The 12,408-nt window shown below is 38.9% G+C and overlaps 1 protein-coding gene across 3 annotated transcripts in view; it reads right to left on the bottom strand.

The window, feature by feature from the left end:
- The window catches only part of RABGAP1L (RAB GTPase activating protein 1 like), a 657,985-nt gene that overhangs the window by 458,973 nt on the left and 186,604 nt on the right, over positions 1-12,408 (bottom strand). For all 3 annotated transcript variants that reach the window (XM_065936086.1, XM_065936087.1, XM_065936089.1), the window contains exon 13: positions 6,602-6,752. In XM_065936086.1, the coding sequence (XP_065792158.1) occupies positions 6,602-6,752 (151 nt within the window). The remainder of the gene's footprint in view (positions 1-6,601; positions 6,753-12,408) is intronic.

Raw genomic sequence — 12,408 nt, 5'->3', positions numbered from 1 at the left:
AAAAGTCCCTGATGCTGGGAGGGGTTGGGGGCAGGAGGAGAAGGGGACGACAGAGGATGAGATGGCTGGATGGCATCACCGACTCCATGGACATGAGTTTGAGTAAACTCTGGGAGTTGGTGATGGACAGGGAGGCCCGGTGTGCTGCGATTCATGGGGTCGCAAAGAGTTGGACATGACTGAGTAACTGAATTGACTGACTGACTGAGAGGGCAGTCCTAGTGTTGAATATTAAGATTACAGCAGTGAGCAAATCCATATGCAGTCCTTGCTGACCTAAAGTTGATGGTGAAGAGTGCCTTGTGGCTCATACTGAATTTCCTACAGCCTCTGACCATGGCGGAACTTTTCACAACTCTGTGTCTTTGGGTGTGGCATTGCCTCAGCCTAAACACACCCTCCAGCTCTTTGCTCCTGGGCAGAAGGGTTGGCTGCTCCAGTGTCTGTGCTCCCCTATCTCTGTCACATATCTCTGTCACAGCACTTAACCATGTCATCACCATTCCTCTGCCTTCCAGACTGACTCCCCCACTGGACCGTGCATTTCTACTAGATAAGATACCAGTGTTACTCTTCACACAGAAAACACCTGCATGTTTAATAAAGGATGAATCAGTGGCACAAGTCCATAAAAGTGTTACACATATTTCATTTTCCTTCTTTCTCTTTATTTCTCAAGAGGATGTCCTTAATCTGCACAGATACCACAAACCCATAGTAATCTCCAATTTCCTTCTTTTCCATGCTACTCATTTAACATTGAAACATACACTGTTTTATAATTTTTCTCATCCCCTATCACTAGCAAGTGCTTACCATGTATTAGGCATGCTGAGTCCTTTATGTAAACTACCTTACAATCTTATTCAATCCTCCCAAATCTATACAATATGTATTAGTAAGACCACTTTATAAATGAGATGAAGGATAATTAAGGAATTTGCCCAAGGTCACGAGCTAGTAACCAAGGTCCCGAGCTAGAGCTTGAAATCTGAACCCATGGTCTCCCTACAATTGTTGTTCAGTCGCTCAGTCATGTCTGACTCTTTGTGACCCCATGGACTATAGCACGCTAGGCTTCTCTTCCTTCACTATCTCCCGGAGTGAGCTCAAACTATGTCCACTGAGCTGGTGATGTCATCTAACCATCGCATCCTCCCTCCAGAGTGCGCACCATTTCCTCCCAAAGTGGAGTTATAGCTTTCCCGAGGCAGGCTGTGCCTAAAAGTTCCCTGATCCTGGCACTGCAGTTAGCACAATTTCTCCATAATGTAGACGGCTCGGCTCACCTGGCTTGTTCTGTTTGGTCCTCGGCTCCAGATTAAGGTGAGCAGTTAGTCTGCAGCTCCTGTCCTGGCTCATCTTAAATCTGTCTAGACTTTTTCATCCTTTTTAAAAACTTTGGTCCCTAAAGTCTTTTTCCTTATCAGTGACAGCTCCCTCCCCTGAGGCAAAGGTTGATATGCTAATATGATGGAGTCACAGAATCAAGCATATTTCAGGGCCTGGTCAGGTATTACAATGTGTGAAGAAAAGAGAGTAAGTAATAAAGAGCAGGAACAGTATGTCTATGAAATAGGAAGTACAAGCTTGAGCGAGCAATGGATACTATTCTTTAATGTATTGTGCTGATGATTACACAAAGCAGATGATAGGCTGGATCCAGTCTTCTGGCTATATGCCATCTCACCTGAAAAGAATGCTTCAGAATGTGATTTGTTTTTTCAAAGAGTGAACTAGCACACTACTACTAAAGGATGAAATGATAAACAAACTAGTTTTTCTCCTAAGAGCCCAATCACCTTTTCCTTCTTCCCTATATTATCTGATATATTTGGGAGGGATTTTAGCAAGTTTATTTGTTCAAGCTGAACCAGTTCATTAACTGACCTTGAAATCTTGCCATTCCCTTAATAAGAGAGGAGAGATTAATGAGACCAAAAGAAAATACTACCAGCTTTGGACTAAACATGCAGGCACTTCTTACTGAAAATCCTCTAGGTATTCATATTCTTTCTCCTGAGCATCTCCTAAGCTTATATGCATTCACCACCAAAGTGCACTCTTAATGTTCTTGGCTATAATCACTTGCTGTCTGATTTCTACCCAAAAGCATAGAGAAAGAACAAAATTATTTTTTCAATACTGTCATTATTCATCTTATTTTTATTATGCTTGGCTATCAAGCAAGGAAGACAATGAAATTAAATATATCACTGTACTTCCTCTCACAGAAATGTTATGACTTGAGAGCCTGAATAAAGGCACATGATCAGAGCTACACATTTCTACATTGTTTATATGAAAATGCTTTTGATAAATGGCACTGTTAATGATAGAAATATTAAAAATTTTATGTGGTCATTGATTTATAAACCAAAGGTGAAAATATTTACTATACTCTCTTTAAATTATACATTATTAGTCAATCTCAAACAGCGATTAGCAAACATTTGCTGTCCTAAAATAAGCCACTAGGCTTAGATGCTTTTCATAATAAATTATTCCACAACAAAAAGCTCAATCACTGTCACTATCAATAGGCAGGTGTTGCAGAGAAAGGCAGGTGTCTACCTAGTATTAAGTGTCTCTTTCTTATTAATAAACTTGTATTTCAGTGGATGAAGAGGAACTGCAACATACCATTTAAAAAAAATATTTCCCAGCATTCCATGGAGATAGTCATATAACAGAATCCTGGTCAAGGAAATCAAGTGGAAGTTGTTGTTGTGGGGTTTAAGAAAAAGCTCTTTATAAGGGTGACACACCTGGTCCAGATCTGCCAAAGAGTTCTAAATTCAAGGAAAGTTCAGGCTTTAAATACTTGGAATTTCCCAAATGACAGAGGCATCTTTGTCATTCATGGTGGGACCCACCAATCACCTCTTACAATTTATGCTTACATTTTGGGTGGCTCATGGAAGGACCATAGACAGTTTATTCTAAGAAGAGGACTAACCATGGCAGCTGGCCAAGTCAGAAAGACCAACCATGAAATTAGAGGACAGGAGTGTTGAGCCAGGTGATTTCAATCCAATCTCAGTGGCGAGAAGAAGACTAAAGACTTAGTTCAACCAAATGGTTGGCAATGATTCAATCAATCACCCATATATGATTAATTAACTCTATATACAAAGAAACCCCAATAAAAATTCTGGACTCCAAAGCTTGCTGAAATGCCTGGGTTGGTGATACATACTACTACAGATTGATGCTGGGAAGGTAAGGTGTCCCTGAGGACAATGTAAGCTTCCTTGGAACCCTCGCAGTTTCAGATTCTGCCCAATGTATCTCTTCCTTTGGCTGACTCTAATGTATATCTGATGTATATCTTTTTGCTATTTAAAAAACCCTTGTAATCATAACACTTTGCTACATGCCTGGGTGAGTCTATGGGGACCCCCAAATTTGTAGCCAACTAGTATGAAGTGAGAATGGCACTGGGGATGCCCAACCTTGTAGTTGATTTCAGAAATCTGGGGCAGAACTTAGCAGTCTGGAGGACTATTCCTTTAACCTCAAGTTTGGATGCTTTTGTCTTTCCTTTCCTCTTTACTGGACACAACACGATGTAGAGAAGTCATTTGAGACAACAAGGTGATAAGCACAGACCAAATATATCAGACAGAGTTCTGTCAGGGACGCAGAACCTGTTCTAAACATTTCAAAATCGATTAATGCGAGGACTTAGGTTCTTAAACACTGGAAGACCAAAAGACTGGGAACATCACTGTGAGCTTTCAGGTCTGCCACAACTACAGTCCAAAGAATCAGGTGGTTAGTTGGCAATGCTAATCAACATAGGAAACTGCAAGAAAAAGGAACACAGAATGAAGGCGGGAGATTCATAAGGGAATGTCCAGAGCAGATGAAAAATTCACAAATGGCAAAGGCCAGGCATCTGCCTACTACTGCCAAATAAAAACAACATGGCTTTTTCCTCCCTCCAGTCTTCACAGGCAGAAAGTAAACCACTGTCAGAATTCCGGAGTGAAAGGAGTCTGGGAATATTTTATTCAATGAAAACATTTATGTCATTCTGTCTCTTGACTCTTTCTCCTGAAAATTGTATATTCAAAACCACCATGTTGCTTAGTATATGTGTATAAGTATATGCTTAGTAAAATTTTTATCACACATATAGTGATATATAGTGATATAGTATATGGTCAGGAGTTTATAAACAATATTGTGGCAGACTAATTTCATTTTTCTCCCAAAGCTTGAAAGCTTAAACAGTATGAAATAACAAAGCCTCTTAGCAGAGAAAAGAATATGACAGGAGCTGCTACCCCATAAACAGTCATTGAAAGTATACAATTACTTACTCATAGGAAAAAGTGATTTGATGCCAAGAATTATGGTCTCTGGACATTTTTGCTCAGATGGGTATCATTAATAAAAATGTCTGAGCATAAACTTCCAATATATGTATATTTATTATTTATGTGTATTATTCACAAGTGCTACTGTACTAATAAAAATACTATAAAGCATAGAAACAGACTATAAAAAAGATTTTTTAAAATGAAAAATGTTTGCTTAACAAAAATACTACAAAAATGCTATTCAATATAAAATATGGGTCATTGAATTTTTTATTTTCTATAATTTTTCTATGAAGATAAACTTTATATGACATAATATTCACCAAAGTGTACAATTCACTGGTTTTTAGTATATTCACAATGTTGAGAAACCGTCACCTCTAATGCCAGAATATTTCCATCACCCCAAAACGCAACCCCAAACCTGTTAGCAGTCACTCCCAATTCCTCCCTCCTCCATCCCCTGACAAACAGTAGTCTATTTTCTGTCTCTATAGACACAGCTATTCTGAACATTTCATATGGACAGAATCATACACTACGACTCCTTATCTTTTAACATGTTTGTCAAGCACTTTATGAAATGACAGTTTGAAAACCTTCACAAATCAGTTTTCTGATTCATGGTTTTAATCATGATCGTATCTGGAGAACACTAACAGAGAGCAGAGGCACCTCGCTGGTTTCAGTTCCACCATCAACCATTTTGCTGAAATAAAGCTAGGGGGTTACTCATTTTCTCAAAGTATTCTTAATAAATCAGAAGGCAGTGAATTTTTATATTTCTAACAATCAGTCTCAAATTTCCTGCAACTACTTGCACAAGATTTAAATGTTCTTGAAATTTATGATTTCAGATTTAAAAGAAAGAAAATGGTAAGAGTTTTTAAAATAACACAGACATGCAGTTTCAATCACAAAAATCACAGTGATGTTCAAATTGCCAAACGTTTCAAATATCCTTTCCTATAACATGAATTTATTTCCCAAAGTAGTTGCTTTGTCATCTATCATCATAATATTAGTTTTTGACTGAAGGAAAAGAGTAGTGTGCTTCTCTTTTTTAATACCTTGATATGTAGCATCCTGTGACATAAATCTTTGTAAACCATTCACCTATGCTGTGAAGATTAGAACTAGATAACCTGTAAATCCACGTAACCTAACTCATGCAAACTGCAAGAAAACTGAATATTCTAAAAGTGAATACATGAGTATGAGCACCACTGTTATTTCATTCCAAAGTACGCAAGGCCCTTCTCCCCCACCTCACTCCTGAACCTGAAGGGATAAGTGGCTATTAGCCCCAAGAACTTAGTAAGGTACGACGGCACAGCCAATATGCGTATAGCTTAACATCATTTTGTATTTGCAATTTAAAATTGCAAATGGAACTTCAGATATCTGCCCCCAACATCAATCGATTATCCTACACATCCCACTACAGAAAATACTAATTAGAAATGGTATACACGGGTGTTTAATATAGGAATTGAGCAGTGACTGACTATACTAGGAACTCAGAAAACATCTGTGGAAGGATTGGAGGCAAAGAGGTAAGGGAGGGGAGAAGGAATTAGAGGGGCTAAAGAATTTTAAAAGCTTATGTAGCCCGAGGAGTAAAGTCTTACTGAACAAAAAATTCCTTTATGAATAGAGATTTTCTTAAAAAAAAAAAAAGTTATCATTATTTTAAAATCCATGATTTACAGTAGATTAAGAAATTGGGAGGTAAGACCTAAGAAGAAAGCCTCAGAGCCAGGATTACCCATGTTCTAAAATCAGTTTTTTGGACATAAGCAGAGGAATTTACATTGGAACCAGAGGCTCCTGACAGGATAAGGATCTGGGCAACTATCCACATCATCTACGTGTAAGGTTACATAAGCACAGACAGTCATAATTTCAAGTTAATTTGACTTTAAAATTATACTAGAGTACAATTATACTGTGTACAACTGTATATAAATCTCACACAATAAGAAAGGTTTATTGAAAGTACATGAAATATAAGTATATTCCAACTTAGTAAACAGTTATAACAATCACTGAAATGAAAAAAATGAAAGCCAAGGCATTAAGTGTTCATAGATGACTACAGTCCACTGTTTATCACTATTCAACAAGTGTTCAAAACAAAAGGCAGACATATTCACCAAATGATGCAGTACAGCTTTTCAAAAAGTTCAAAGCATTTATGACTTATTGGAGCTATGAAAACAGGATTTACTTAATATATTGTCACATGAGAGTAACATGAAAAGAGCTCCTACCTTTGTGATAAGAAGTCGGTACCTATCCAGCATCGCCTGGTTGTCATGGCAGCCTGCTAATAATTGCCATACCTCTGCCCTCAATGCTTCAGGAACACCACTCTTCACCAGAGTGGATAATCCCTTTGGTCGTGCACCAAGGTTATTGTGCCTGAGAAAACAAGAAGATAAATCATTCATACTCCCTTCACCACTACTGACCTGGTGCTGTTATGGAAAATATATTAATGAGCTTGTAGTAAAAAAAAAAAAAAAAGTGTAAGACTGAATCAAGAGGAAAATGGCAGGGAGTGGCATGAAATAATAATAGTAATGTTTAAGTTTAGTAACATCTTCAACTTCTTTACTTGATTGCATCTTCCTTATTAGTGAACCACATTATCCCACCCAATAGGAAAATTTTTCCTTCCTCTCATTTATTTTTTAACCATTCTATGAACTTATAATAATGAATGTGTTAACTGTATATTCCCAGGAAGCATTTCAAGGCATAAAAAGAGCCATTTGAATTCCCTGAGATGAATGTATGGTGTGTACAGAAAGGGCTGGGGGCTAGGGATGCTGAGAGTAAATCAGAAAAGAGGCCTATTATACCTTAACTATACCTCTAAATCCTGATCCAAAGTACCCCTGAAAGGAAGAACCTAGCCCTTTCCTACAAACCTCATATAACCTATCCAACTCCCCAGACACATACACTTAGCAGCTTTACCCATTTCCAAGGGTGCTTAGAACCTGAACAAAGACAAATACATTGTCATGAAGCCAGTGATCACACAGCAGGTATGCAACTCTGATAACCTGCCCAACTGAACTGAAACTGAACTGCAGTTCCCAGCCTATGCCTAGCTTGAACCTGAAGTTATGTTCCACACCTTTTTGTTCAGACTTTACCTCTACTTTTATTTGCTGCTCACCTTTAATCTCTTAAGAGTTGATCCTAACGTAACCATCCAAACTTTAAAGATGTACTGTGGTTTGGTCTAACATCCCAGGTTTCGACTTCAGGTTTTGAACCTGTAAGTCATAGAAACCATATGTCTATATTCTAAAATTGGCCTCCTGCCTACTTTACCTATAAAATGCAACCCAGACCTCAGTTTTGGCATGTCCTTCATTTGAAAATATGTTCCAAGCTTTACCCGTACTCTCATGATCCAACTATCTCGGAAAAATTTTAACAACTTCCGAAACTCGAAAATTCAAGTAAACTCATCCCATTATTATCTTTAATAAACCATTAAATTTATGACCATTCTGCTTTATTTCACCCTCTTAAGGGAAAACTTTTATATTGTTGAGTTAGAGAACCTAAGCTGACGATACTGACAGGCTTGAAGCAAGACAGAGTAAAGAGAGGTAGAGCTTACATGATTTAACATGCCATGGCACCATTAAAGAACCTAATTATGCTGCTAAGTGAAAAAAGCAGGTTTCAAAATAGCACATATATGGTATTATTTTAACTACACATTCTCTCTCTCACACTCTCTCCTTAACACATACTATTTTGAAACCTGCTTTTGACATGCATAGGGAAAGAATATGGAAGAATGAACACCAAAATATCTATGTAATGGAATTAAGAGAAAGTATTCCTTTTATTTTTCTATACTGTTAGAAATATTTACAATGATCTTGAATCCTTTTATAATCATACATAAAAAAAATTCATTTCAAGTCTTTAAATTTCTCCTGTGGACTTCAATTAAAAAATAAATTAATTTGGAAAAACATCATAGCCAAATATGCTCCATAAAATACGTCAAGTAGAGGCTTCCATGGGGACGCAGTGGTAAAAAATCTGCCTATCAATGCAGGATACACGGGTTAGATCCATGGTCTGGGAACATATCACAAGCCACTGAGCAGCTAAGCCCACATGCCACAATTATTGACCCTGTGCTCTGGAGACCATGCTCCATAACAAAAGAGGCTACCACAATGAGAAGCCTGCACATCCTAACTAGAGAGTAGCTCCCGCTTCACTGCAACTAGAGAAAAGTCCTTGCAGCAACGAGACCTAGCACAGCCCCCCCACACACACAAAATAATTAAAAAACAAAAAGTTGATTTTAAAAAATATGTCAAGTAGAAAGATTATTAACTATTCCTGAGGAGACTTACATTTGAGTAAACTATATGACACATGGGTTTCCTTCCAGCTGCCTAGTCTTCACTATCCAACAGCATTTAAAATTAGCAAAGGAATGCTGCACCAAAGAAAGCCAGGAGCAGCTTCATAAAAGGATCCTTTTTGTAATTTTATTATTTGATTCTGATCACTGATGCAATGGACATGAACTTGGGCAAACTTTGGGAGATGGAGAGGGACAGGGAGGCCTGGCATGCTGCAGTTCATAGGGTTGCAAAGAGTCGGACATGAGTAGGCGACTGAACAAAAGAAACAACATACTTTTGAATAGGAAAAACATACATGATTTGAGGGCTAGCTCAGTTTCTGAGCTCTTAGTATAAAATAAAAATAACTAAAAACAACAGTGTGCCAAGGGCTAAGCGCATTTCTCATGAAATTAAATGCAAAGTATTCTGAATTATAAGTCCCATAATGAATAATATAAGAGTAATTCAAAGTAATTAAATATACTACATGTTAAATATACTACATGTACTACATGGTTATACGTGAACCGTGAACTTCCAGAAGTTCAAGCTGGTTTTAGAAAAGGCAGAGAAACCAGAGATCAAATTGCCAACATCTGCTGGATCACCAAAAAATCAAAACAGTTCCAGAAAAACATCTATATCTGCTTTATGGACGACGCCAAAGCCTTTGACTGTGTGGATCACAATAAACTGTGGAAAACTCTTCAAGAGATGGGAATACCAGACCACCTGACCTGCCTCTTGAGAAATCTGTATACAGGTCAGGAAGCAATAGTTAGAACTGGACATGTAACAGACTGGTTCCAAATCGGGAAAGGAGTACGTCAAGGTTGTATACTGTCACCCTGCTTATTTAATTTATATGCAGAGTACATCATGAGAAAGGCTGGGCTGGATGAAGCAGAAGCTGGAATCAAGACTGCCTGGAGAAATATCAATAACCTCAGATATGCAGATGACACCACCCTTATGGCAGAAAGTGAAGAACTAAAGAGCCTCTTGATGAAAGTGAAAGAGGAGAGTGAAAAAGTTGGCTTAAAGCTCAATATTCAGAAAGCTAAGATCATGGCATCCTGTCCCATCACTTCATGGGAAATAGATAGGGAAACAGTGCAAAGAGTGGCTGACTTCATTTTGGGGGACTCCAAAATCACTGCAGATGGTGATTGCAGCCATGAAATTAAAAGGCACTTACTCCTTAGAAGGAAACTTATGACCAACCTAGAAAGCAAATTCAAAGGCAGAGACATTACTTTACCAACAAAGGTATGTCTAGTCAAGGGTATGGTTTTTCCAGTAGTCATGTATGGATGTGAGAGTTGGACTATAAAGAAAGCTGAGTGCCGAAGAATTGATGCTTTTGAACTGTGGTGTTGGAGAAGACTCTTGAGAGTCCCTTGGACTGCAAGGAGATCCAACCAGTCCATCCTAAAGGAGATCAGTCCTGAGTGTTCACTGGAAGGACTGATGCTGAAGCTGAAACTCCAATACTCTGGCTACCTGATGTGAAGAGCTGATTCATTTGAAAATACCCTGATGCTGGGAAAGATTGAGTGCAGGAGGAGAAGGGGACGACAGAGGATGAGATGGTTGGATGGCATCACTGACTCAATGGACATGAGTTTGGGTAAACTCCGGGAGTTGGTGATGGACAAGGAGGCCTGGCGTGCTGCGGTCCATGGCGTCACAAGAGTCAGACATGACTGAGCAACTGAACTGAACTGAACATGTTATACTGAGCTCAATGTCAGCACTGTGTATCTACAGCTATTAAAACTCCAATAAATATCTCCCATATAAAAGAAACCTTTATTCAACCCTACATAATACTCCAGATGTCATACTGTCTTCCCCCTTTGCACATCACATCTCCCTAAAGGATGACTGTACATTCTCTCTATCTTCCCTCACACTCATTCCTCAGCTCAGGTCAGCACGGCTTCTCTCTTATATAAGTAACACATGACCTCTCTCCAAGCCACTAAATTCCAGAGACTTTTTTTTTTCCTTCCCTTTTTTTTTTTTTTATTAGTTGGAGGCTAATTACTTTACAATATTGTAGTGGTTTTTGCCATACATTGACATGAATTAGCCATGGGTTTACATGTGTTCCCCATCCCGATCCCCGCTCCCACCTCCCTCCCCATCTGATCCCTCTGGGTCTTCCCAGTGCACCAGCCCTGAGCACTTGTCTCATGCATCCAACCTGGGCTGGTGATCTGTTTCACCCTTGATAGTATACTTGTTTCAGTGCTATTCTCTCAGAACATCCCACCCTCACCTTCTCCCACAGAGTCTAAGAGTCTGTTCTGTACATCTGTGTCTCTTTTTCTGTTTTGCATATAGGGTTATCATTACCATCTTTCTAAATTCCATATATATGCATTAGTATACTGTATTGGTCTCTATCTTTCTGGCTTACTTCACTCTGTATAATGGACTCCAGTTTCATCCATCTCATTAGAACTGATTCAAATGAATTCTTTTTAACGGCTGAGTAATATTCCATGGTGTATATGTACCACAGCTTCCTTATCCATTCGTCTGCTGATGGGCATCTAGGTTGCTTCCATGTCCTGGCTATTATAAACAGTGCTGCGATGAACACTGGGGTACACGTGTCCCAGAGACATTTTTCAGTCCTTCCACTATTGACCATTTTGTTTCCTTGGCATCAGTGACAAAGCACTCTCTTTTCCCTCCTCACAAACCCCACTGATGATTGCTTCTTAAAGTGTTTCAAACTGTAAATCTCTCCACTCTCCCTCAATGATCTAATTCTCTCCACTCTCTGATCTCTGGGCATTACTACCCATCTCCATGAATTCTGAGCTCCAGAAATCAACATACTCAAATTCAAACTCATATTCTTTCTCCCTAAACCTGATCATTTTCCACGGTGTCCTACCTCAGTGATTGTCACCACAATTCAACCAAATTAGAAACCTAGATGTTACTGTTCACATTATTCTCTATCCCATAATTTATTACTAATCTATCAAGAAATCTAATGCATTTTATTTTCCCAACCACTCCAAAATCCTTTCACTCCTACCTATCTCCACTGCTACCAATTCTACTCATTGTGCCTCCTAACATCCACTCATCCTATTACCATGTATTTCCAATACGGCAGGCAAAATAAAGAGGAAAATAGCTTGATTACATATCATATTGGCTCAAATTACTTTGCATAATCAATTACATAAGATTCTGAACTGAATTCTCTCTTCTTACACAGGCACACACACACACACACACACACGCAAACACACACCTTAACGTTAACAGTCAACAGTTCCTAATGCAGCTTTTACTGTAATATGATTCAACTCAACCAATATTCTAGCTTCTAGCTGGCCCTTGTCTATTTGGCCAGGCATAATAGAAAATGTTTTTCTCCTCTCTTAAAAACCCAGGCACTGTTTATCTTCATAGTGAAGTGAAAGTGGCTCACTTGTGTCCAACTCTTTGCAAACCCATGGGCTGTAGCCTGCGAGGCTCCTCTGCCCATGGAATTCTCCAGGCAAGAATACTGGAGTGGATAGCCATTCCTTTCTCCAGGGGATCTTCCTAACCTGTGGATCAAATCCAGGTCTCCCACACTGCATGCAGATTCTTTACCATCTCAGCCAACAGGGAAAGCCCTAGAACACTGGAGTGGGTAGCCTATCCCTTCT

This window comes from Muntiacus reevesi, chromosome 5 (genome assembly GCF_963930625.1).
Source record: "Muntiacus reevesi chromosome 5, mMunRee1.1, whole genome shotgun sequence".
NCBI lineage: Eukaryota > Metazoa > Chordata > Mammalia > Artiodactyla > Cervidae > Muntiacus > Muntiacus reevesi.
Note: the sequence above shows the minus strand (reverse complement) of the source record. Positions and strands in the feature narration are given on the sequence as shown.